The 23,318-nt window shown below is 47.1% G+C and overlaps 2 protein-coding genes and 1 long non-coding RNA gene across 7 annotated transcripts in view; 2 read left to right on the plus strand and 1 right to left on the minus strand.

Moving 5' to 3' along the window:
* DOP1B (DOP1 leucine zipper like protein B) overlaps positions 1–23,318 on the plus strand; it is a 171,527-nt gene that overhangs the window by 34,772 nt on the left and 113,437 nt on the right. Inside the window, exons 2-5 of one of the 4 annotated variants that reach the window (XR_008710794.1) lie at positions 7,538–7,680; positions 13,898–14,062; positions 15,300–15,415; positions 16,318–16,332. Coding sequence is in view for 1 of the 4 variants with exons in the window: in XM_055569915.1 (XP_055425890.1) it covers positions 13,925–14,062 (138 nt within the window). In the remaining 3 variants the exon portion in view is untranslated. Of the gene's footprint in view, positions 1–7,537; positions 7,681–13,897; positions 14,063–14,167; positions 14,487–15,299; positions 15,416–15,668; positions 15,684–16,317; positions 16,333–23,318 lie in introns of those variants that run through there. The other 3 variants (XR_008710795.1, XR_008710793.1, XM_055569915.1) reach the window with 3 other exon arrangements.
* Positions 5,836–7,184, minus strand: LOC129644311 (uncharacterized). 2 transcript variants are annotated; one of them, XR_008710797.1, is made up of 2 exons: positions 6,896–7,184; positions 5,836–6,118 (listed from the first exon to the last, which is right to left on the minus strand). It is a non-coding gene; the product is annotated as an uncharacterized LOC129644311 (long non-coding RNA). The 2 variants fall into 2 exon arrangements; XR_008710798.1 differs by lacking the exon at positions 6,896–7,184 and adding an exon at positions 6,615–6,796.
* Positions 13,923–22,673, plus strand: LOC129644309 (40S ribosomal protein S24-like). The gene is made up of 3 exons (XM_055569914.1): positions 13,923–14,062; positions 22,052–22,104; positions 22,205–22,673. The coding sequence occupies exon 3, from the start codon at positions 22,213–22,215 to the stop codon at positions 22,606–22,608; it is 396 nt and encodes a 131-aa protein (XP_055425889.1). The 5' UTR covers positions 13,923–14,062; positions 22,052–22,104; positions 22,205–22,212; the 3' UTR covers positions 22,609–22,673.

Below are 23,318 nucleotides of genomic sequence, written 5' to 3' on the forward strand. Positions count from 1 at the left end.
TTCTTTTTTTTTTTTTTTGGTCTCTGGCCATGTCCCAACTTGGTATTTTTTGGATCAGCATGTAGCCCACTCAGAAGTCACTTTTCATGACTTCCCTGGTGGTTCAGTGGTTAAGAATCTGCCTTGTAATGCAGGGGACGCAGGTTCGATCCCTGGTCAGGGAACTAAGATCCCACGTGCCGTGGGGCGACTAAGCCCAAGCGCCACAACGAAGATCCTTAGTGTCTCAACTAAGACCCAATGCAGCCAAAAATAAGTTAATATTTTTAAAAAATGAAAGCCTGCCAGAGAGTCAAGACTTTAGAAAGAATGGCTAGCCAAACAAGAAAAACCCAACATGTACAGGATGGACAAAATACAAAGGAAAGTAACCACAGATTTACCTCAAGTTTGTGATGGACTGTGCACAGTAAGAAACAGCAACGTTCTCCTTGCTTATGACCACGAGGATCATGTCTCAGTTCCTGACAATAGCACTGCAGACGGAAGGCGAGACCCTGCTTTCCATTTGGGGAAATCGTGAAGCATGGAAATGTTCAAGCTTTCGTGTACGCGGAGGACCAGGACTAACCAGGTGACACTGGTCTTTCTGGTCCATGACAGGGGGCAAGGTATTTATGATTCTCGATTCTATGACTTGCAATGGCAGCCTGGCTTCTCACAACCCTCACGTCACTTTTCCATCCACTTTGTGTAGAGGGAAGTCTGAATCACTTCCTCTAACCTTCCCTACACTGCATGATTAAATATTCGTCTCAGACCATAGCTCCTAAGACATTTTAATGACAGCTTGCCTGGTTCTAAAAACATTCTAATGGCTTTCAATAAGTTTCCTGAATACCTTTCCTACTCTGGCCTTTCTGCAGCCAGCCTCCAGACTCCTGCCAATGATGGGCAGAAGCACAGGAACCATGGAGCACTTTTAGGCTCTGCCTGATGGGGTTAGACAGGAAAAGCATGCCTAAACAGGCCAATCCCTTTCTTCTCCTTTTTTTTTTTTTTTTTTTTTGATCTCTGGCCATGTCCTGACTTGGTATTTTTTGGATCAGCATGTAGCCCACTCAGAAGACCCCTAATTGTAAGCTGCTGATCAAAGTGGCATTCCTCATTCTCATGGAAAGGTCAGAGGGGGCTCTTACTGAACCATCTTCCCAGCAGCCTCTTCCTGAGAAATCTCTCCTGGCCCCATTTGCCCTGTTTGTTCCCATGTGAGTAGCTGCAGCAGCTGCAAGGTGACTGTCCTGCCAGCCTCTGTTTACTGCGCCAGTTGCAGGCCCTTCCTCTGAAGAGCCTGACCAGCTGGGCTGGATCAGGGAGTGAGCGCAGCTGCTCCTGTGAGTGACCGCGCCCCACCTCCTGTTGCCTGAGGAGCCTGGGGAGCCAGGCACAGTCAGAGAAGGACGCAGCGAAGGAAAGCAGCTTCAGGGAGCAGACTTGTGGACACAGGGTGGGAAGGAGAGGTGGGACAGAGAGAGTACCGCTGAAACACCTGCACTACCATGTGTGAAATAACCGGCTGCTGGGAGGCTGCTGCGTAACACAGGGAGCCCAACCCGCGCAACAGACATGGATGGGATGCGGTGAGGGGTGGGAGAGGGGTTCCAGAGGGAGGCTGTGTGCGTGCTCAGTCATGTTCGACTCTTTGGGACCCCCATGAACTCGAGCTCTCCAGGCTCCTCTGTCCACGGATTCTCCAAGCAAGAATACTGGAGTGGATTGCCTTTTCCTCCTCCAGGGGCTCCTCCCCACCCGGGGATCAAACTCAGTTTCTTGCATATCCCGCATTGGCAGACAGATTCTAGCGCCACCAAGAGGGAGGGAACATATGTATACTTACAGCTGATTCATGCTGTAAGGCAGAAACCAACATAATATTGTAAAGCAATTATCCTTCTATTAAAAAACAATACTTCAGTTAAAAAAAATAAAATTAAGCAGCTACAGGAACTTCCCTTGTGGTCCAGTGGTTAAGAATCTGCTTTTCAAGCAGGGGACATGTGTTCAACCTCTGGTTGGGGAACTAAAATCCCATGGGGATACTGAGCACGTGTGCTCTGGAGCCCGCATGCTACAACGAAGACCCAGCACAAATAAACTTTAAAAAGCAGCTACAGACTGCCCCTCCCCCTAAAAAAGTCCCCTCTCCTCACAGGGGCATCCATTCCCCAGCTTCAGATCATCCCTGATATTCTGGATTCTAAGAGATGCCCTAAGAAACTCTTGTACCCTTAAAAGAAGCTGCCCTTTTCCTTAAGATAGTTTGAAGTGGCTTATTGTTGCTTACAACCAAAAGGAATCTAACGAATAGTAGTGCATGAAAACGTTTCATAGTATGCTGTAAAGGAAAAAGAACAATATTTAGGCTTGGAATCAGAAAGGGGAAAAAATCATGAATTGAGAACCCATGGCATGCTAGGCCATGCTGCTGCTGCTGCTGCTGCTAAGTCGCTTCAGTCATGTCCGACTCTGTGCGACCCCAGAGACGGCAGCCCACCAGGCTCCCCCATGGGGTGCCATTTCCTTCTCCAATGCATGAAAGTGAAAAGTGAAAGTGAAGTTGTTCAGTCATGTCCGAGTCTTCGTGACCCCATGGACTGCAGCCTACCAGGCTCCTCTGTCCATGGGATTTTCTGGGCAAGAGTACTGGAGTGGGGCGCCATTGCCTTCTCTGATGCTAGGCCATAAGTCATGCTTAATGCTTTCCCAACATTGTTTCATATAATTCTCACCACAGTCCTTTGAGGTAGATTTTCTTTTTAAATATTTTATTTATTGGGCTGCACCAGGTCTTAGTTGAAGTACACAGGATCCTCGATCTTTGCTGTGGCATTTGACTCTTAGCCGTGGCATGTGGGATCTAGATCCCTGACCAGCGATGGAACCCAGGCACCCTGCATTGGGATTGGAGAGTCTTAACCACTCGACCACCAGGGAAGTCCCTGAGGTAGCTCTTAATGTCATTTTTCAAATAAATAAAGGTTTGGAGAGGCTGATTAACTTTCCAAGATCGCAAGAGCCAAAAGTCAGAATTGTATCCAGGACTGTTTGACCACAAAATTCCTTGATGCCTAGCACTTGGTACATCAAACTTCACTACTATGAGTCTAAAGATCACAGGCAATTCCTTTGGTGTAAAAATTAGAGGAAATGATACATCAAATCTAAAGGATTTGTAAGCTATATGATTATTAGATCCCCAATCCAGCCTCTATGTGAACTTTTCCATGAACTAGACAAATGAAATATGGTTTTAAATTGGCATATTTTTAGCAAAATGGATGGACCTAGAGATTGTCATACTGAGTGAACTAAGTCAGACAGAGAAGGAGAAATACTGTATGACGTCCCTTATATGTGGAATCTAAAAAGAAATGATATGAATGAACTTACTTACAAAACAGAAACACACTCACAGACTTCAGAATGAGATTGTGGTTGCTGAGCGGGAGGATAGCGGGAAGGGATAGTTAGGAAGTTTGGGATGGACAGCTGTATTTAAAATGGATAACTAACAAGGGCCTGCTGTATAGCACAGGGAAATTTTCTCAATGTTATGTGGCAGCCTGGATGGGAGGAGAGTTTAGGGGAGAATGGATACATGTGAATGTATGGCTGAGTCCCTTCGCTGTTCACCTGGAACTATCCCAGCATTGTTAATAGGCTATGTGCCTGCATGAGTGCTGAGTTGCTTCAGTCATGTCTGACTCTTTGCCACCCCAGGGACTGTAGCCCACCAGGCTCCTCTGTCCATGGGATCCTCTAAGCAAGAATACTGGAGTGGGTTGCCATGCCCTCCTCCAGGGGATCTTCCTGATCCAGGGACTGAACCTGTGTCTCCTACATTGTAAGTGGATTCTTTACTGCTGAGTCACCAGGGAAGACCCCCCCCAACAAATACAAAATAAAAAGCTTTTTTTCTTAAAAAAGGGGGGGAAAAAAGAAATGCATAGAATAGAAATAAAAGGCAGGAAAACAAAGTGGCATATTATATTTTTTATTTATTTGGGCATGCTGCAGGATCTTAGTTCTCCAACTAAAGAGCAATCTGTTCCCCTGTGGCAAACTAACCACAGGACCACTAGGGAATTCCCTGAAGTGGCATATTTTAAATGAACTATCTCATACAATGTGTTTTTAGGCACCAAATGGAGCCAGAGATCCCATCCACATCGGCTGCTCTGTGACACACTTTTCAGGTTGTCACACGTTTTCAGTTTTCCAGGTTGACACCTGTGTGGGGAACCCAAACACAGCATCACCTTTACCCTCACCTACTGAACTGCGACAGGACTGTGACAGGTCAAGAGCCCGAACAGTGACGCAGCGGAGATGAAACAGGTGATAATGATGATCCCGACAAAGGTTTACTTGTTCCTGCAAGTCAACACAACGTGGGCACAGCATCAACTACAGAACTATGCAAGACTCCTACCCAGGTGGGTGGAGAAGAAACTGGCTTAGGGAGTCACCAGTATCTGCTCCTGGAGACTCAGAATGTGTTTCCCTGGCCGATCTCCCTAATAGGGGGGACCAGCCTGAGCCTGCGGTCAGGTAGATCCCCTGGAGAAGGGAATGGCTACCCACTCCAGTATTCTTACCGGGAGAATCCCATGGACAGAGGAGCCTGGCAGGCTACAGTCCACAGGGTCGAAAAGAGTCAGATAGGACTGAGCGACTAACACTAAACACTAAGCCTGAGCCAGAAAATGTCATTTCCTCTGATTTATAGAGCGCTTTTTATTGTCAAAAGGCTTACAGTTCTGATTTAAATTGAATCTGAAGTGCCCTAATTAAAGTATTATTATGCAAGGTACCTAGGCTATTTACATATCTTAAACAGATGAACTCAACATGGCATCTGGTCCCATCACTTCATGGCAAATAGATGGGGAAACAGTGTCAGACTTTATTTTGGGGGGCTTCAAAATCACTGCAGATGGTGACTGCAGCCATGAAATTAAAAGACGCTTACTCCTTGGAAGAAAAGTTATGACCAACCTAGATAGCATATTGAAAAGCAGAGACATTACTTTGCCAACAAAGGTCCATCTAGTCAAGGCTATGGTTTTTGTAGTAGTCATGTATGGATGTGAGAGTTGGACTGTGAAGAAAGCTGAGCACCGAAGAATTCATGCTTTTGAACTGCAGTGTTGGAGAAGACTCTTGACAGTCCCTTGGACTGCAAGGAGATCCAACCAGTCCATTCTAAAGGAGATCAGCCCTGGGATTTCTTTGGAAGGAATGATGCTAAAGCTGAAACTCCAGGACTTTGGCCACCTCATGCAAAGAGTTAACTCATTGGAAAAGACTCTGATGCTGGGAGGGATTGGGGGCAGGAGGAAAAGGGGATGACAGAGGATAAAATGGCTGGATGGCATCACCGACTCGATGGACGTGAGTCTGAGTGAACTCCGGGAGTTGGTGATGGATAGGGAGGCCTGGCGTGCTGAGATTCGTGCTGCGATTCCGAAAAGAATCAGACACGACTGAGAGACTGAACTGAACTGAACTGAAACAGATGAACATAGCTCAGTAGTAGATCAAGGGTGACAAGACAACTGGAACCAGGTAAACAGATCCTTAAAAGAAGAAAGGTTCAAATCTTAATGCTGTACATTTACCATCCAACCTGATTATAAATGGAGTTCTTCTTTTAAGGGTTTATACTATCCTGATTTGTTACCGTTCATTTAAATTAAGTTTCCACACCCCTGGCATTCTTCAGTGCTAGGTGACTGAACTACAAGACACATGTATTATTTTATATAAATGCATTAAAACAAAATTGTACAAGGTGGTCTTGGCACTGACAGACTGATTATTCTTAACAGTGGATACAAGCAATTCTTCTATCTTTATTGCTATTGTTTAGTCGCCAAGTTTGGTCCAACTCTTTTTCGAGCCCATGGACTAGGGTCAGCCAGGCTCCTTCTGTCCATGAGATTTCCCAGGCAAGAATACCGGAGTGGGTTGCCATTTCTTTCTCCAGGAGATCTTCCTATGGATTGAACCCATGTCACCTGCACTGCAGGCGGATTCTTTACCACTGAGCCACTGGGGAAGCCACCTTATCTCTGTTAGTTCAACGTAACGTGGAAAGTGGTAGGATTTGAGGATCCTAAAAAAAAAAAAGGAAAAAAGAAAAGAAATTCATATGTTTGTCAACTTTGTTTCTGTAAAAATGGAGTTTATCACATCTTCATTAGGAAATCAATTTTCATTCATTCTTTGTCTTGCCAAATGCTCAATCCTTTAGTTTTCTTCTATTTTCACTTTAAGACCATTTCTAGAACTGACTATTAGAGGGCTTACATCTGGGACACTTGGTATGGATGGAATGGAGATGGAAGATCAGAACCATAAGCCTGGCTGGGCCAGAGGTCCAGCATCTCAAACTATTAAAATATTATTGGTATTTTGGGTGAGGAGATAGAGCCCCTGGGAATGTGATACAAATTCTATACCTTTTCTCCAGAAACACAGATAAACACAACATGTTCTACCCAATTACAGCGTGTTCATAGACCCCCCCACTCCCATCCCCTCAGACTCTTTCACGGATGGCCTAGTATTTATGAGCCCCAGATTAGATTTGATTCTGCAAAAACCACAACCTCAATCAACAGGTGGCACTGCTCTGGTTGGCTGGGAGCCCCAAGCTGGTGTCATTAGGTGCTCAGGTGAACTCTGCCTGAGCCCGGTCATCAGGCGCCTCTTGCCCTGAGGCTGTCAGGCCAGGCCGGGTAGGTCTGGACTGTGTGGGTCCCGAAGGCCCCCGAAAGCGGTTAGGGGTTCTGAAATCTGAAAATATTAATGCACTTTAGGCTTGATGTGAGGTCTCCTTCCTGAGCCAGAGCTACGTAAAGAAGCTAATTGTAGGAATTATCTCCCTCACCTCCTCTGATGCCAAGGATGGGAAAAGTGAAGCCTGTGGGCTGGGGTGGGGCACCTTAGCCAGGGTCCCCCAAACCTCCTGCGGCCCGAGCATGTATGGAAGGATTTGCTCCGCTTCCTCCCCGAGGCTCTGGGGTGTGGTCCCAATGGCCAGGTGCCACGGACCCCCACCGGTCTCGGGTGCAACAGTTTCTCCTTGCCTGTCACTCCAAACTCCACCTGGCCCGGGCTGATTCCCTGACCCTGGGGAAAACCGGGTGGAAGCGCGGCGCTTGCCAGGCCCGGGCTCAGGCCCCGCCCCCGCGCGCAGAGGACCCTCCTCCCTGAGCCCGCCCCACCCACCGGGACCGCCTTCTGGCCCCGCCCCGAGTCCAGGGACCGCCCTGCAACCCCGCCCCTAGCGTCGAGGACACGCCTTCGGCCCTGCCCTCACGCGCCGAGGGCTCTTCCCTTGGCCCCGCCCACACTCCTCGAGGGCCCCACCTCCCGACGCTGGCCCCGTCCCGTCCTCAGAGGATCTCCGCCCGTAGCCCCACCCCTAGGCGTCGAGGACCCGCCCCTAGACACGCCCCCATAGACCACGCCCTCACAAACCACGCCCTCCCCAGGCGCCGCCAAAGACCCGCCTCTCGGCCGGCCCCAGTATCCCGGAGCCGCTGCAGCTGGGGTTCGGGCGCGGCGTTTCCTCCCCGGTACCGGCGGACCCGCTCGACCCGTGGCGTCCAGGCCGGTTCCTCCGCGCCTCTCTCGTGGGCGTGCCCGCCGTGGAAGAAGCCGCCGCCGCTGGTAAGTGGGGCCCGCGCGCTCGTCTGCCAGATGGAAGCCGAGGGAGCCGGGCGGCGTCTCTTCCCGCGGACCCGCGAGCGGCGGGGGCGTCCTCGCCCGGTGCCCAGGGGTTTGGGCGGTGCCTCGAGGGCGCGCATGGGCTGCATGCAGGTGGCTCGGCCGAGCGCGCACTGCAGCAGCGCGGGGGCGGCCCTAACGAGCCCCCGCCAGTGAGCGTGGGGGCGCCGGCCCGGGACCCTCCGACCCTACCCCCAGGGGCCGCCAACCCCCACTCCCAGGTCTCCCCCGGCTCCCGGCGGCGAAGGCAGTCAGGTCCGGCCCGCGCGCGCGGCCTTCTAGTCCGGCAGGTGGAGGTCAGGTGGGTCACGGCCCGCCAGCCCGCCGGCGGATGCTGGAGCCGCGCGCGGCTTTGTTTTGGTTCCCATTCCTACTCGGGAAGCTGGGCTAGGAATTGAAATCTTTTGTGAGATGAAGGTTTTCCCCGTGGAAGAAAGACCACCCCCCGCCACCACCCCAAGCCTTCCAGACTGCCCTCTGGAGAAGGGAATCTGAGCCGCAGTGCGCGCTCGGCCCGCCTGCGTCGTCTTGCAGTCTCGCCGCCGGCTGCTGACGCCCTGAATGGTCCTTAAAGCATCTCTGTGCCCTGCTTATGGAGGCTGTTACCCTCAGGTGTTTCCCCTGATCTGGGACAGCTGCCCTACCCTCGGGAGAACCCTGGTAGGATTTTTTTTTTTGGTAAGAAAGTGGAGGCGCCTTTTCCCCGCCAAAGCTGGCTCCCATTGTACGCCTCATGTTTTTCCACTACAATCTAATTACCACTCTGAAAGACCCCATTCAAAATCATGTGTGGCCTAGAGTCGATTAAACGGCTTGCAGATGAGTGTTTTTTCTGTGCTGTGGCAGAGGATCATTATTTATCGATAAATGGGTCTCTCTCATGAGAGGTGTGACTTTTTGACATTTTTTTCACTTTTATGTTTTCATCTCAGAAACAGGTCTTTCATGTCAACATTTCTAAAACTAACTTCTTTTGGATCTAGGTGTTTGATTTTTCACTTCAGCTTGCTTTTCTAAGAAATTAAGCGTGGTTAAGGTGAGAGATTCCCAGCTGAGAGTTTTCCATTTTTTTCCGGCGGATTCATCTGGCCCCATGTCCTTGTTTATAGGACTGCTCCTTTGAGTGTAATTGTTACTAGGCTGTCATACTCAGTCTTACTGAGTTATTGAGTCTCTCACAGAAAAGGTATCCGGAGGAGATTGCAAAATCATTATCAGGAGAGCTCTATAAAGGTTGTACTCTTGAGTTTTACCTGTGGCGTAATGTGGTCAAGGCTCTGTGGCATCTGGCTGGCCTGAACTGGAATCCTGATTCTGCCAGTTGCTTGCCTTGGGACCCTGGCACCTTTTTTGGAAGGCCTCAATCCCAGCATCCTCATCTGGAAGTTGATGATACCCATCTATTAGGACTCTTGTGTGTGGCATGAGAGAAATACATGCAGAAATGATGGGTTTACCAAGCCCACCCAGGAGTCTTGCTTACAAGCATAGCAGCAGGTGCCCCATATTTTGAAATAAAAGAGCTTGCTTGACTGTTTCCAAACTTCTCACCTGTGCTGTTAGTGACATCAAGGAGGCTTTCTTCTTACAACCAACCATAACATTGAACTGTTCCAGTTACCCGCTTTTACTGGGCTCACACCTTGCTTCCCATGAGCAGTGGTGCCCCTTGGCTGTCCCACCTCCTAAACACGCATGCTGTCACTGACAAGGCTCTCTTCCTTCTAGCAAGCGCCCACACCTGTGGACTTTGAGGACTTCTCTGCTGTTCGTTGGGCTCCCTCTGCCCTTCTTGCCAGCATCACTCTGATACATCAGCCCACCCTCCATCACTCTGTGTGCACATTAATTTTTTTAAATGTATCCTTTAGTTTTTATTGTATTTTCAGTTTTTTGGCAGTACTTTGAGGCATGTGGGCTCTTTGTTCCCCATCTAGGGATGGAACCCATGCCGCCTGCATTGGCATCAAGGAGTCTTAATTACTGGACCGCCAGGGAAGTTCCATGCCACGTTAAATTGAAATTACATGTTTAGGCATTTCCTCTTGTATTAGGCTCTGAACTGTGAGAGTCGAACCCTGCCTTGTTCTTGTTTCTTTCCCCAGTGCTTTGACACCTGATAGAGAACAGGCTGCATGGAGTATTACAGTGGTTCAGAAATATGGGATATCAGACTTATAAATCTCCTGGAATTAAAAAAAAACACTTAGACCATTGTGATGTACTAAATTCTTATGTCTTGACTCAGCAAAACAAACTACAACTCTCATTACCATCCTTATTCTTTTCAAAGACTATGAAACATTTTTTCAGAAAAAAAGACAGGCTTTTCCAGGAATGAGCCAACAGTCCTATTGTGTACCTATGCGTAGTGCAGTGTATTTTTGCAGGGAGGTCCAGCATGTGCAAAAGCCCTGTGAAAGGATGAATTAGGACAAGCAGAGTGCTGCAAGGAGAGAGGCAGGTAGAGCCTTGCAGGTCCAGAAGTGGGCTGGGCATGAAGGGAGTGAGAGCTTACTATATATAGACTCAATGAAGTGAAATTGCTCGACTGTTTGCAACCCCATGATCTGTAACCTACCAGGCTCCTCCGTCCATGGGATTTTCTAGGCAAGAGTACTGGAGTGGGTTGCCATTTCCTTCTCCAGAGGATCTTCCTGACCCAGGGATCGAACCCGTGTCTCCTGCATTGCAGGCAGCCACTTTACCCTCTGAGCCACCAGAGAAGCCCACTGGGAAGAGTTTAAACATGGTGGGGAAGTGTTTTATGTTTTAAGAGGACTTGGAGCGCTGTGTGTGAAAGTACGCACAGGAGCAGAGAGACAAGAGTCTGAAGGAGAAGCCTTAGGTTTCTTCAAGCTTGCAGGAGAAAGATGACTCACTCAGTGGAGAATCCACGGGTGTTTTGGAAAATGAGCTAACAGGACTTGGGCTCAGTGTGGCTGGTAAAAAGAAGGAAGAGTTCAGGACAACGTCAGAGGTCTCATAGGTGGAGGGGCCGCTTTCTGAGGAAAGGAAGACTGGAGAGGGAATGTGCTGTGCAGGTAGAATCCAGAGTGGAGGGCTTTTTTTTTTAAAGTTTATTTGTTTTTTAAGTTTAAGTTTATTTAAGTTTAATTGGAGGATAATTGCTTTACAGTGTTGTGTTGGTTTCTGCTGTACAACGATTGAGTCAGTCGAAAGTGTACATATACCCCTCTAAGAGTGGAGGGCTTTTTTTAAGTTTATTTTTAATTGGAGGGTAATTGCTTTGCAGTGTTGTGTTGGTTTCTGCTGTACAACGATTGAGTCAGTCGAAAGTGTACACATATCCCCTCCAAGAGTGGAGGGTTTTATTGCACAAGCAACTTAAGTGCCCACTGACCGATGAATGGATAAGGAAGATAAGGTGTATATGCACAGTAGAATACTGCTCAGCCATAAAAAACAAAGGGAATAATACCATTCGCAGCAACATGGATGCAACTGGAGATTATCATACTAAGTGAAGTAAGTTAGAAAGACAGGGAAGGACAAATATTGTATGATATCACTTCTGTATGGAATCTAAAATGTGACACGAATGAACTTATCTATAAAACGGAAACAGACAAACATAGAGAACAGATTTGTGGTTGCTGAGGGAGAGGGGAGGAGGGGGAGGGAGGGATTGGGAGTTTGGGGTTAGCAGATGCGAACTATTGTATATAGAATGGATAAACAGCAAGGTCCTACTGTATAGCACGGGGAGCTATAGTCAATATTCTATAGTAAATTTGCTGGAAAAGAAAAAAGGAGTGGAGGGTTTTTTAAAAACAGTATTGTTGAGTTATAATTTACAGACCATAAAATTATTTCATTTCAGTATATCATTCAATGATTTTTAGTAAACTTACGGAGATATGCAGCCATGGCCATAATCCAGTTTTTAGCACATTTCCATTACCCATCCGGCCCCCCCTCCACCCCCAATAAAAAAGATCCCTTGTGCCCATTTGCAGTTACTCCCTGTTCCTACTCCCCACCCTAAACAACCACTGATGCATCCACTTGCCATCTCTACAGACTGGCCTCTTCTGGGCATTTCATATAAATGGAGTCATACGATATGTGGCCTTTTATGACCGGCTTCTTCCACTAAGCTTGTATCTTCCAGGTGCATCCACATGTAACATGTTCAGCCCTTTGTTCTTATCACTGAGGAGCGTGCCATCATATGGCTAGACCTCATGTTGTTGATGGACACTCGAGAGTCTGGTTTCGGACATGCGAAGTTTCAGATGTGTAGAGAAGTCAAGGAAGCATTGGCATGAATTTGGGTCTTCGAGGGGAAGGTTTGGAGGGCTATAAACCTGTGAGTCATGAACATGAAGCTGGTATTAATTACTTAAAGGAATAGATCATTGAGGGGAGACAGAGAGGGTGGGAGGGGCCCAAGCATGTTGCCCGGGAATGCCAGCATCTGGCAGGCGTGTAGATGAGGGTGGGTCTGCAGAGAGGTGGGTGGGAGCCAGCACAGGGCGGACGGCCCAGAGGAGGCTGTCTGCAGGAGGAGGAAGTGGCCTGCCACACCGTCCTCCTGGGAGGGGAATGAGGAAGCCGAGTCCACTGGCGTTGATGATTTGAAAGTCAGTTGTGTTGGCCTTATCACAGGGGGCCCGGAGCAATCAGAAAGCGAAGAGGATAAGATCTGGAGGGTCTTAAAACTTCCCCATAGCTATGAAACGAAAAATTGAGTCTTAAAGATCACGTTGTCCCTGCAGCTCAGTTTCTTCTGTGAAGTAATATTTGCCTTTTTATCTGATTGATGACACGCAGTTTGGTTAGCAAACTGACGCTACCTCGGGGGAATTTACTCACGTCACCATTACTCCATGCTTCTCTCTCCTTTTAGAGCGTGAGCTATTGAGATACCACGTAGGCTCATAAGTCAGGATCATGTTTGGCTGTGAGTAACAGAACACTTGATTTAACAGCTTAAACTCAACTCTTAACATGCAGAAAGCAGTAAGTCCAGGGGCAGAGTGTCCAAGGTTGGTGTGATGCTTTCCTTCCACTTAATGCATGGAAGTCATGCCCTAAAGATGGCTCTTTCCCCTGGGTTGCAAGGTGAGGCTTCAGCTCCAACATCAAACCTTTGTTTTGAGGCATAAAATAGGGGAAAGGTGGAAGGCAAAAGGCCAGAGGAGTCCACTCTACCACCGCTGCCTCAGGCTTTGCAGCGGCTGCAGTGGCTGATGTATAATGAATGCATCTAGCCACAGGGGAGAAAAAGAATATACAAGGGCCAGAAGAAAAGGGCAACCACCTGGGCCCTGGTGTAACGCCTCCATCCAGCCTCCTCGCCTGGAGACATAGCGCCGTGGGGGCAGCACCCTGTCGGGGGCCAGGCAGGTAACCACTACTTAGAAAATAAACAGTCAAGGCTTCCCAGGTGGTGCAGTAGTAAAGAATGCACCTTCGATGTGGGAGATGTGGGTTTGATCCCTGGATTGGGGAAGATCCCCTGCACCAAGACCCTGCTCCAGTATTCTTGCCTGGAAAATCCCACAGACAAGGGAGCCTGGTGGGCTACAGTCCGTGGGGAGTCAGACAATGACTGAGCACACCCACACGCAAATGAACGGTCATGTGGTGGATTTCGGACACCACTGCCGTCAGACACGTCACGCTTAGATCCTTGGGCTTTTTAACTTTTTTTTCCCCCACCTGATTTTCTTGTAGAATACTTACAGTCCTCTCTTGGAGTCTATCTGTAAAGGATTGGGTGCTAAACCAACTGTTCAGTTAGGACACAGATCTGCTTTTCCTTAGGGCTAGTAGATGCCCCATGCTGGCAGGAACCACGTGCATTCAGAATTAGCAGTTGGCAACAACACGCAGTTAGCTACTTGGTGAGTTTCGCTCCTAGAGTTCACTTTGTCCATTAAGTGGAACCCTAGCGTGTTCCTTCTTTCAGCTTCATCCATTTGTCTCCCTCAGAGTCCAGGAGGCGCCAGAACCATTTATCTTTTATGTCCCCTAGTGCCTGGCTCAGCGGCCTTGTAAATATTTGAGTTGGATCGCCCAGCCCATCTGGGTACAAGAGTGTTTGCAGCCACGTGGCCTCCGGGGCAGTGGGCTGGGGACACTACATCCTCGAAGAGCTGCCGCATCTGTTTGTCCTCTGATTCCCTCTTAGATACCTTTTCTGCTGCGAGAATGAAAGATGGATCCAGAGGAGCAGGAGCTGTTGAATGATTACAGATACAGAAACTACTCTTCCGTGATAGAAAAGGCATTAAGAAATTTCGAGTCCTCGAGTGAATGGGCGGATCTCATATCTTCCTTGGGCAAGCTCAACAAGGTATGTGGGGCTGGGAGTGTTTGCAGTGTGGGGGCAGGGGGCGGGCACACAGCTGTCCTTTTATTGTTTCAAGGACTTGTCTTTTTAATATTACACTGCATGCAGATTACAGCCATCAGATAAGAAGAACCGCCGCTAATTTGTCACCCGAATTACACCTGCTATTAACCTATCAGCGTATGAACCTCCTCTTCCAGCCCTTTCTTTCTGAGCACACAGTATAGTGTGGATAGAGTCCACAGAACAGCTGAACTTTTTTTTTAGAGTTCAATATTTAGTTCTAAACAAGATAAATTTATAAATGATCCATTTATTCAAAGATGAATTGTCCTTCCTGTACTGCTCAGGATTTTTATGGCTTTTTTTTTTTTTCCTTCTCTAATCTTTTCCACCATTTTACTGCTAACTGGTAACTCCTAGGAGAATAAAGGATGAAGCAGTTATGGAAATCTGCCCAGAAATTGTGTGTGTGTGTGTTTGGACAAGGGAAAGTGGGTTGGGTCTAAGGAGACCAAAACCGATCACTTGTGGGCTTGAGCTCGTGTGCCATGGATGGGGACCTTTGTTTATTTCCGTCCTGCCCAGAAGGAGGGTGATTACTGTGACCTTTAGGAAGACGATAACCTGGGCTCCGAGAGGCTGTGCCCGGTTCTATTGCCGGTTACCTGGGCTCCTGGGTGTGACACCTGACTTTGGAGCCCGAGTGACGTATGGGTGCTGGGAGGTGGCTAGCCGAGTCGGGGGGGTCCCCACTCCCCAGGTCACACACACCAGGGGGGCTCAAACAAACCTCGCTGGAGAGAATTTGTCCACTTACTGTTTCAGGGAGCCAGGGGGAGAGAGAAGGTGGGCAGCCTGACCACAGGGGCGGCACCTGGGCAGCTGTCCAGCACCAACCGCCCGAAAGCAGCTCTCAGCACCCACAGATGGCAGAGAGGAGATGGGCGGTTATTGCAGATAGTGCCCAGGAAGCTGCGTAGTCTCTGCAAAGTGTATTTACAACATGTGAACCCCGTGGCTGGTGCTGGCTGGGAGGAAAGTGGTAGTGTAAGTCACTCAGTTGTGTCTGACTTTTTGTGACGCCATGAAATGTAGCCCACCAGGCTCCTCTGTCCATGGAATTCCCCTTGAATACTGGAGTGGTTGCCAATCCCTTCTTTAGGGAATCTTTCTAACACAGAGATTGAACCCTCATCTTCTGTATCACAGGCAGATTCTTTATTGTCTGAACCCCCAGGGCTGGGATGGAGACATATAATAAAACAGCAAATAAGAGCTTGAGAATGATTTGGTGGCAGAGCTCTGACTTAGGACTTTTCTGGCTGAAGGTAATATTCACTGTGTTGCACAGAGGTAAGCTGCTTTTTTAGGGGAAAGCGAGATGCCCTGGAGTGGGACTTGGACATGGTCCAGTTCTTCTACGTATTTTACTATTTTAGTACTTGACTCTCCTGGAATCTAATAATACCATACTTTTGGGGAGAGGTAAGTTAAAATTCATGCAACATAAAATTTACTTTTTTTTTTTTTTACCATTTTATTTTTTTATTTTTGTTGTTTGTGTTGGGTGTTTGTTGCGGGTGGGCTTTTCTCTAATCACGGCGAGCAGGGGATACTCTGTAGTTGCACAGGCCCTCATGGTGATGGCTTCTCTTGTTGCAGAACACGGGGTCTAGGACCCAAGGGTTTCAGTAGTTGTGGCTCCCAGACTCTAGAGCACAGCCTCAGGAGTTGCCGCGCACAGGCTTAAGTTGCTCTGTGGTGTGTGGGATCTTCCCAGACCAGGGATCGAACCTGTATCCTGCCTTGGCAGTGGATTCTTTACCACTGAGCCACCAAGCCCCGATCAACCATCTTAAAATACATGGCTTTTAGTGCATTCATGATGTATGACCGTCACCACTGTCTACTTCCCAGGCATTTTCACCACCCCAAGGGAAACCCTCCCCATTTCTGTCTTTACCCAGGCCCTGGTAGTCACTAATCTACTTTCTGTATCTGTGGATATTTCATATAAAAGGAATCGTACGATAATGTGGCACTTTTGTGTCGGGCTTCTTTCACTTATTGTGTTTCCAAGGTTCATCCACGTTGTAGCCTGTATCAGTACTTCATTGATTTATGGCTGAATAATGTTCCGGGGTATGAACAGACCCCATTTTGTTTAACCATTCTTCAGTTGGCTCTTCTGAGTAGTCCCGTATGAATATTTGTGTACAAGTTTTTGTTTGAACACCTCTCTTTGTTTCTTTCAGGAGTATACCTAGGAGTGGGATTAGTCACGTGGTTACTCTATATTGAAGTTATTGAGGAACCATCGAGATGTTTTCCGCAGTAGCTACCCCATTTCACATGCCCACCAGCTACGTATTAGGGCTCCAATTTCTTCTCCTTCTCAGTTTTCAGGGTGGTTTTCTTTTTTGACAATAGCCATTCTAGTGGATGTGAAGCGGTATATCTTACATACCTTAGGGTTTTGATTTGCATTCCCCTAATGACTAAAATTTTGAGTATCTTTTCACTTGCTTGTTGGCCATTTGTATATCTTTCTTGGAGAAATTTCTATTCAAGTATTTTTATTTTTTTAACTATGCTACTTGTCTTTTTGTTGTGATTTGTAACAGTTTCTTTTATATCCTGGATTCTGGTCCCTTACAGGATTTATGATTTGCAGATTGTGTTTTTTCCCCATTCTTTAGGCTGTCATTTCAGTTTTTGATCGTGTCTTTTGATGCACATCATTTTAAAATTTTTGATGAAGTCTCATTTGTTTTTTCTTTTGTTGATTATGCTCTTGGTGCATATCTGAGAAACCATTGCCAATTCCACGATCAAGAAGATTTACCCCTGTGTTTTCTTCTTCTAAGAGTTTTTAATTTTTGTTTTTGCAATTAGATCTTTGATTCATTTTGAGTTAATTTGTGTTTTTTGTTGTTGTTGTTTTTCATAGATGAATATTGAGTTTGTAGTAAGAATAAAATTACCTCATAGCACATATGCAATTCAGACATTAAAAATTAAGCAATCTATGGTTGGGAAATGCAAACAATATGATAAACAAATACATGATATGAAATAAATACATGATAAATGCAATTAAAAAGTATATAATAAACACATTGACCATATTATGGTATATAACCAGAGACATTAAATGTTTCAGATGGAAGGAGTGTAGGTTTGGGCATGTGCAAGCATTCTAATGTTCTGGAAATATTTTTTTTCTTTAAATCTAATTTTGTATTTTATATCAGAGTACAGTCGATTTACAATATTTGTTTCAGGTGTACAGCAAAGTGTGTCCATTATACATCTACGTATTCCATTCTTTTTCAGATTCTTTCCCCATGTAGGTTATTACAGATTATTGAGTAGAGTTTCCTGTGCCGTATAGTAGGTCCTTGTTCATCATCTATTTAGTATCTAGATAGTAGCATGTATCTGTTAATCCCCAAATCCTAATTTCTTTCCCTAATTATCTAACCCTAATTTATCTTTCCCCCTACCTTTGCCCTTTAGTAACCATATCTTTGTTTGTGAAATCTGGGAATCTGTTTCTGTTTTGTAAATGAGTTCATTTGTATTATTTTTTAGATTCCACTTGTAAGTGATATTATGTGATACTTGTCTTTTATGTACTTCAGTTAGTATAAGCTCCAGGTCCATCCATGTTGCTGCAGATGGCATCAGTTCATTCTTTTTCACAGCTGGGTAATACTCCACTGTATACTTGTACCACATTATCTCTATCCATTCATCTGTTGATGGACATTTAAGTTGCTTCCATGTCTTGGCTGTTGTAAATAGTGCTGCAATGAACGTTGGGGTGCATGTTTCTTTTCAAATTATGTTTGTCTCTGGATATATGCCCAGGAATGCGATTGCTGGATCATATGGTAGTTTGTTTTTAGTTTTTTAAGGAACCTCTATAGTGTTCTCCGTAGTGGCTGTACCAATTTACATTCCCACCAAGAGCGTAGGAGGATTCCCTTTTCTCCACACCCTTTCCGGCATTTATTGTTTATACTCTTTGATGATAGCCATGCTGACCAAGTTAATTTTTTTACATGGCTTGAGGAGGCTCCAACTTCATTCCTTCTCACGTGGAAATCTAGTTGTTTTACATGTGGAAAGCCATCTGTTGACGAGACTGTTCTTTTGAAGGGCGTTGGAATCCTTGTTGAAAATCAGTTATCTATAGAGAGATGTTTAATTCTTGACTTTCCTCTTTTTCCATTGATCTATATGTTTATCCTTATGCCACTTTGTTTATTGTAGTTTTGTAGTAAGTTTTGAAATGGGGAAGTAAGAGTCCTTGAACTTGGTTGTTCTTTTTCAGAGTTGTTCGGGATTCCTTGACATTCTGTATGAATTTTAGGATCAGCATGTCAATTTCTGCAAAAAAGCCAAGTGGGATTTTGATAGGGATTACACGGACTCTGTAGATCGCTTTGGGAAGTATTGCCATGTGCACAATATTGTCTTCTAATCCATGAACACAAGAGTATTTTTCCATTTATTTAGGAACACACACACACACACACATATATTTATTTACTTTTGGCTGTGCTGCGTCTTCCTTGCTGCATGGGCTTTTCTTTGGTTGCAGTGAACGGGAGCTCTTCTCTAGTTGCAGTGTGCAGGCTTCGTGTAGTGGTGGCTTCTCTTGTTGCAGAGCACAGGCTCTAGGGCACGCAGGCGTCAGTAGTTGCAGTTCCTGGGTTCTAGAACACAGGCTCAATAGTTGTGGTGCATGGGCTTAGTGGCTCCAAGACATGTGAGATCTTCCCGGAGCAGGGATCGACAAACCCATGTGTCCGGCATAAGCAGGCAGATTCTTTACCACTGGGCCACCAGGCAAGCTCAGAACATGTTTATTTTGAGGTAGGTAAAATTATGAACTTGAAAAATGCAGTTCTTGAGCAGTGAGTTATCCTATGAACCAGGCTTTGTTTCAGTGTGCCAGAAAAGCTTTCAAAAATGTTGAATCATTGTAACCTGCCTTTTAAATGCAGGATATTGAGTACAGTTGTGTCTTTCTTTAAGGAGCTTTGGACGTGTTAGCCATTCCTTCTTTCAGTGGCCGTCTGAGTGCCTAGAAAGTGACAGCAGGCGCCAGGGTGCAGCAGAGAGCCAAACTGACAAGACCCTGCCCTCATTCTGGTGGGGGTGGGGAAGCTGGATGGGGAATGAAAGATACACCTTGTTGGTGGGTGATGAGTGTGGTGGGAATGGTAAGGAAGGCAGTGCATGGTGAGCATAGATGAGATGGTGCCATTGGATCAAGCACAGAGGCTCTAGTGTGTCCGAGGCTGGGGAGGTTGTCACCGAGCAGGGATGGGGAGAGGATAGGAAAGGAGGCTGCAGAGGAGAGGGGTAGGGAGGGCATCTCATCTTGCCAGTCCTTTGGAGCTGGCATCTGAGGGTGGCCCCTGAGTTGGGGAGGCTGCCCAGCAGTGGGCATGGCCTGTCTTCCCTTTTAGGTCCTGGAACCATCTCCAGCTGCTCTACTGGGTGGGGTCAGGCAGAAACAGGGAGACCAGTTAGGAGGCCCATGGGGAAGGGCTTGGATTCTGAATATACTTTGGAGGTATGGCCAAGAGGCTTTGTTCTTAGAGCAAATGGGAAAGGCGAGGGAAAAAGAAGAGTCGAGTATGACTTGCAGGTTCTCCCGGGTTGGGGGCTCGAGGAGCTGAAAGGCTGTGATAGAGAGACTGGGGAGCAGCCAGCCCCTTGGGTCAGGCGGGGAGACCACGGGTTCCCACTGGAAAGCGTGCATTTGAGCATCCATCAGATGTCCCTGTGTGACCTCCGTGGGCCGTGAGGATGCGAGTTTGAAAAGACAGCTCGTTGTTAAAAGTTGTCCCCCCAATTCCGTGTAACCCCACTCTCAGGTCCTCTTCACTCCTGCTTCCTGTTCTCTGTTGCCATGATGGGGTGATGAGGGTGAGCTGCCCGCTGCACGAACTTGCTCAGTGTTGGGGAGATGAGGGTGACGCTGTCTGTCCCCCCTGCAGCCCTGCCGATGACAGTGGACATCTGGAGAGAGCCCACTATGGGCCAGGGGCCTGGCGTGCATCCTCGTCCAGGCGCACAGCATGGCCTGAGGCCGGACCCAGACTAAACAGCCTGTGCCTGATCAGAGCCGGCAGGTGGTAGAGGGCGGCCCAGCCCCCAAGCCTCCTTGGCTCCTCTCACGTCTGAGTCTGTGGCTCACAGAGAAGACAGGGATGCCCCTCTGCTTTCTTTGTTAGCCAGATGAGGGAGACCTGATGATCAGCCCCCTTTTGCTGGTGAAATTACCTAACTCACGCCATGTCCGGTGGCAGTGAAGTGGCTTTTACGGGTTGAATTGTGTCCTTGGAAATTGACGTGTCCTCACCCCCTGTATTTCAGAGTGTGGCCTTATTTGGAGATCCAGTCTTTACAGAGACAGCCAGGTTAAAACGAAGTCCTTATCCAACATGATAGCTATATCCTTGTAAGAGGGGACAAGTTGGACGCAGACACAGAGATGCCGAGAGGGAAGGCGCCCTGCGAGGGTGAAGGCAGAGACCAGGCTGATGCGGATAGAAGCCAAGGAATGCTGAGATTGCTGGAAGCCGTGGCGCAGCCTGGAGCGGTTTCCCGCTCACAGCCTTGGAGGGAACCAGCCCTGCTGACACTTGCCGACATCTTGATCTCAGCCCGGCTCCTTGATCTCAGCCTCCTGGCCTCCCAGTTCCGTGGCCGTAGCCTCCCTGTGGCTGGCGCTTTGTTACAGAAGCCCTCCGGCAAACTGATAGAGCAGTAGAACCAAGGTATATACTGAACACTTAGGTGCTAAGGACCTGACGTTGAACACCTGATTCCTGCTCCCATGGAACATAAGGCTTTGCTGGCAGCAGACAAAACAGCAAATAAACACGTGACGTCAGGTGCTGAATGCTAAGAAGAGAAATCAACCGTGAGAGTGGGTAGCAAGGAGGGAGGACAGGGCACTCGCTCAGACAGAGACGGCTCTTTGATAACGTGACATTTGAATTTTGAGCAGAGGCCCGGAAGTGTCGCGCTGGCTGGCAGGGATGCCATCTGGGGCTCGGGCCTGAGTCCAAGGTCCAGGAGGGGACAGGCATGGCTGGATAAGGAGAGGTGATAGGAGATGAGGAGGAGAGGGAGCCCTCCTTCCAGGGCAGGTCTCGGGGCTTTATCCTGCAGTGAGGGGTGCCACTGAGCTCCCAGGAAGGCTTTGAGCAGGGTGACCCATCACTGCCTTTTCCCCAGAGAGGAATGCCTCTGGCTGATGTGCGGGGAGGGAGCCTGATCATGGGAGCCTGCAGGAGGGAGGGGGCAGCTTCAGCACTGGGTGGATTGGAGTTACTGGACACAGAGGGTTTGGGAAGGGGCTGGAGGGAACAAGCCTCCTGCAGCTTAGCAATCACTCACTTCTGGGAGACCCACAACTACTGCATTCAAGGAGTAGGAGTTGATGTGAATAAAGAATTTTCTTAGGGCTTTAGTGACGGTCAAATTTCTTGCATGGACTCTTGCATGGATACAGAAATTCAGTGAGTAAATTAGTGAGGAGTTAATTAAAAAAAAATCTTTATGATGCAAGAAGCAGCAGTATCGTGGTCTTTAGGTTGCAAAGTTAGGTCAGGTTGTGTTCTAATGAAAGCAGATGATCGCAGGTTCTAAAACATAAACCATGGTCTCACAGCAGAAGTGCCTCTGGCTCAACTCTTGACAAGAGAAAACCGAGCCCCAAGAGGTCTCTTGTTTGTCAGACTACAGACAGGTTCTAAGTGTATCATTTCTAAAACTTGCTAAGCTTTCAGTACCAATTTTTAAATTTTTTTCTGTTAGGGAAAAGTTTATCTTTTGTAGTTGTTATGTATATCAACCTGAATAGAGTAATTTTTGCTTCATAGTTTGTCTGAGACTACAAGCTGTCACCTTTCACTGATCATTTTAAGGTGAATTTTAATCAAGTTCATTTTGAACCCTTAGGAACCCAATCACCATACCAAGCCTGGATTGTAAATTTAATTATGGAAATGAAGGTTAGTTTATTTAAACTCTGTACATTGAAAAAACCTTTGCGGTAAAACTTCTTTAAAAAAAAAAAAGTCCTGTTTTCCTCCCTGGCTGCTTGACGATCAGCCGCCATCATGAACAACGCGGTAACTATCCAGACTAGGAAGTTCATGACCAACCAACTGCTTCAGCGGAAACAAATGGTCATCGATGTTCTTCACCCTGGAAAGGCAACAGTACCTAAAACAGAAATTTGGGAAAAACTGGCCAAAATGTACAAGACCACACCAGATGTCATCTTTGTATTTGGATTCAGAACGCATTTTGGCGGTGGCAAGACAACTGGCTTCGGCATGATTTACAATTCCTTGGATTACGCAAAGAAGAATGAGCCCAAACACAGGCTTGCGAGACATGGCCTATATGAGAAGAAAAATACCTCAAGAAAACAGCGAAAGGAACGCAAGAACAGAATGAAGAAAGTCAGGGGGACTGCAAAGGCCAACGTTGGTGCTGGCAAGAAAAAGTGAGCTGGAGATTGGACAACAGAAGGAATAGAGATTCTGCAGTGACTGTATCTGTGGTGATTGTGCAGATTTTTCATGAAAGAGAGAATAAACTAAGACCTTTTACAAAAAAAAAAAAAAAAATGTTGTAATGCTCCTAAATGAGCCACCCTCTTTTGGCTGCTTTTATGCAATATCCTACTGTTTCACAAAATGGCCTGAAAGTGGGTGGCATGAATAGCAAGGGATGTAGGTCTTGGGTGTTCCATGTTTCAGCTTCTAAAGTCTTACTGCTTAATGACAAGTACCTGCTTTTTAAAGCAGAGCCTCTTTGTTGTGATGAGAGGAAGGTGGCTGGAACTCAGAGGCCAGGTGAACCGTTCTGACTCTTTATAGATGAGCTCCAAGACCTCTTCTACCTGAAAACTTGATGAGGTCACCTGGATCCTGATATTTACCTGCACCCTGATGAATTACTTCTCTATTAAACAGTATTAGTTCAGGTGAAGCATCTTGCAGGTCTGGAGGCAGATGTCCAGGATCAGGGTGTCAGCAGATTTGGCTTCCTCTGAGGCATCTCTCCTTGACTCAGCTGGCTGCTTCTCACTATGTCCTCCTCCCTGTGGTTTATGTGTCCTAATCTCCTCTTCTTATAAGGCCACCAGTCACATTGGACACCACCTACATGACTTCATTTTACCCTGGTCACCCCTTTAAGGGCCCCGTCTCCAGCA

Source organism: Bubalus kerabau, chromosome 2 (assembly GCF_029407905.1).
Source record: "Bubalus kerabau isolate K-KA32 ecotype Philippines breed swamp buffalo chromosome 2, PCC_UOA_SB_1v2, whole genome shotgun sequence".
Classification (NCBI taxonomy): Eukaryota; Metazoa; Chordata; class Mammalia; order Artiodactyla; family Bovidae; genus Bubalus; species Bubalus kerabau.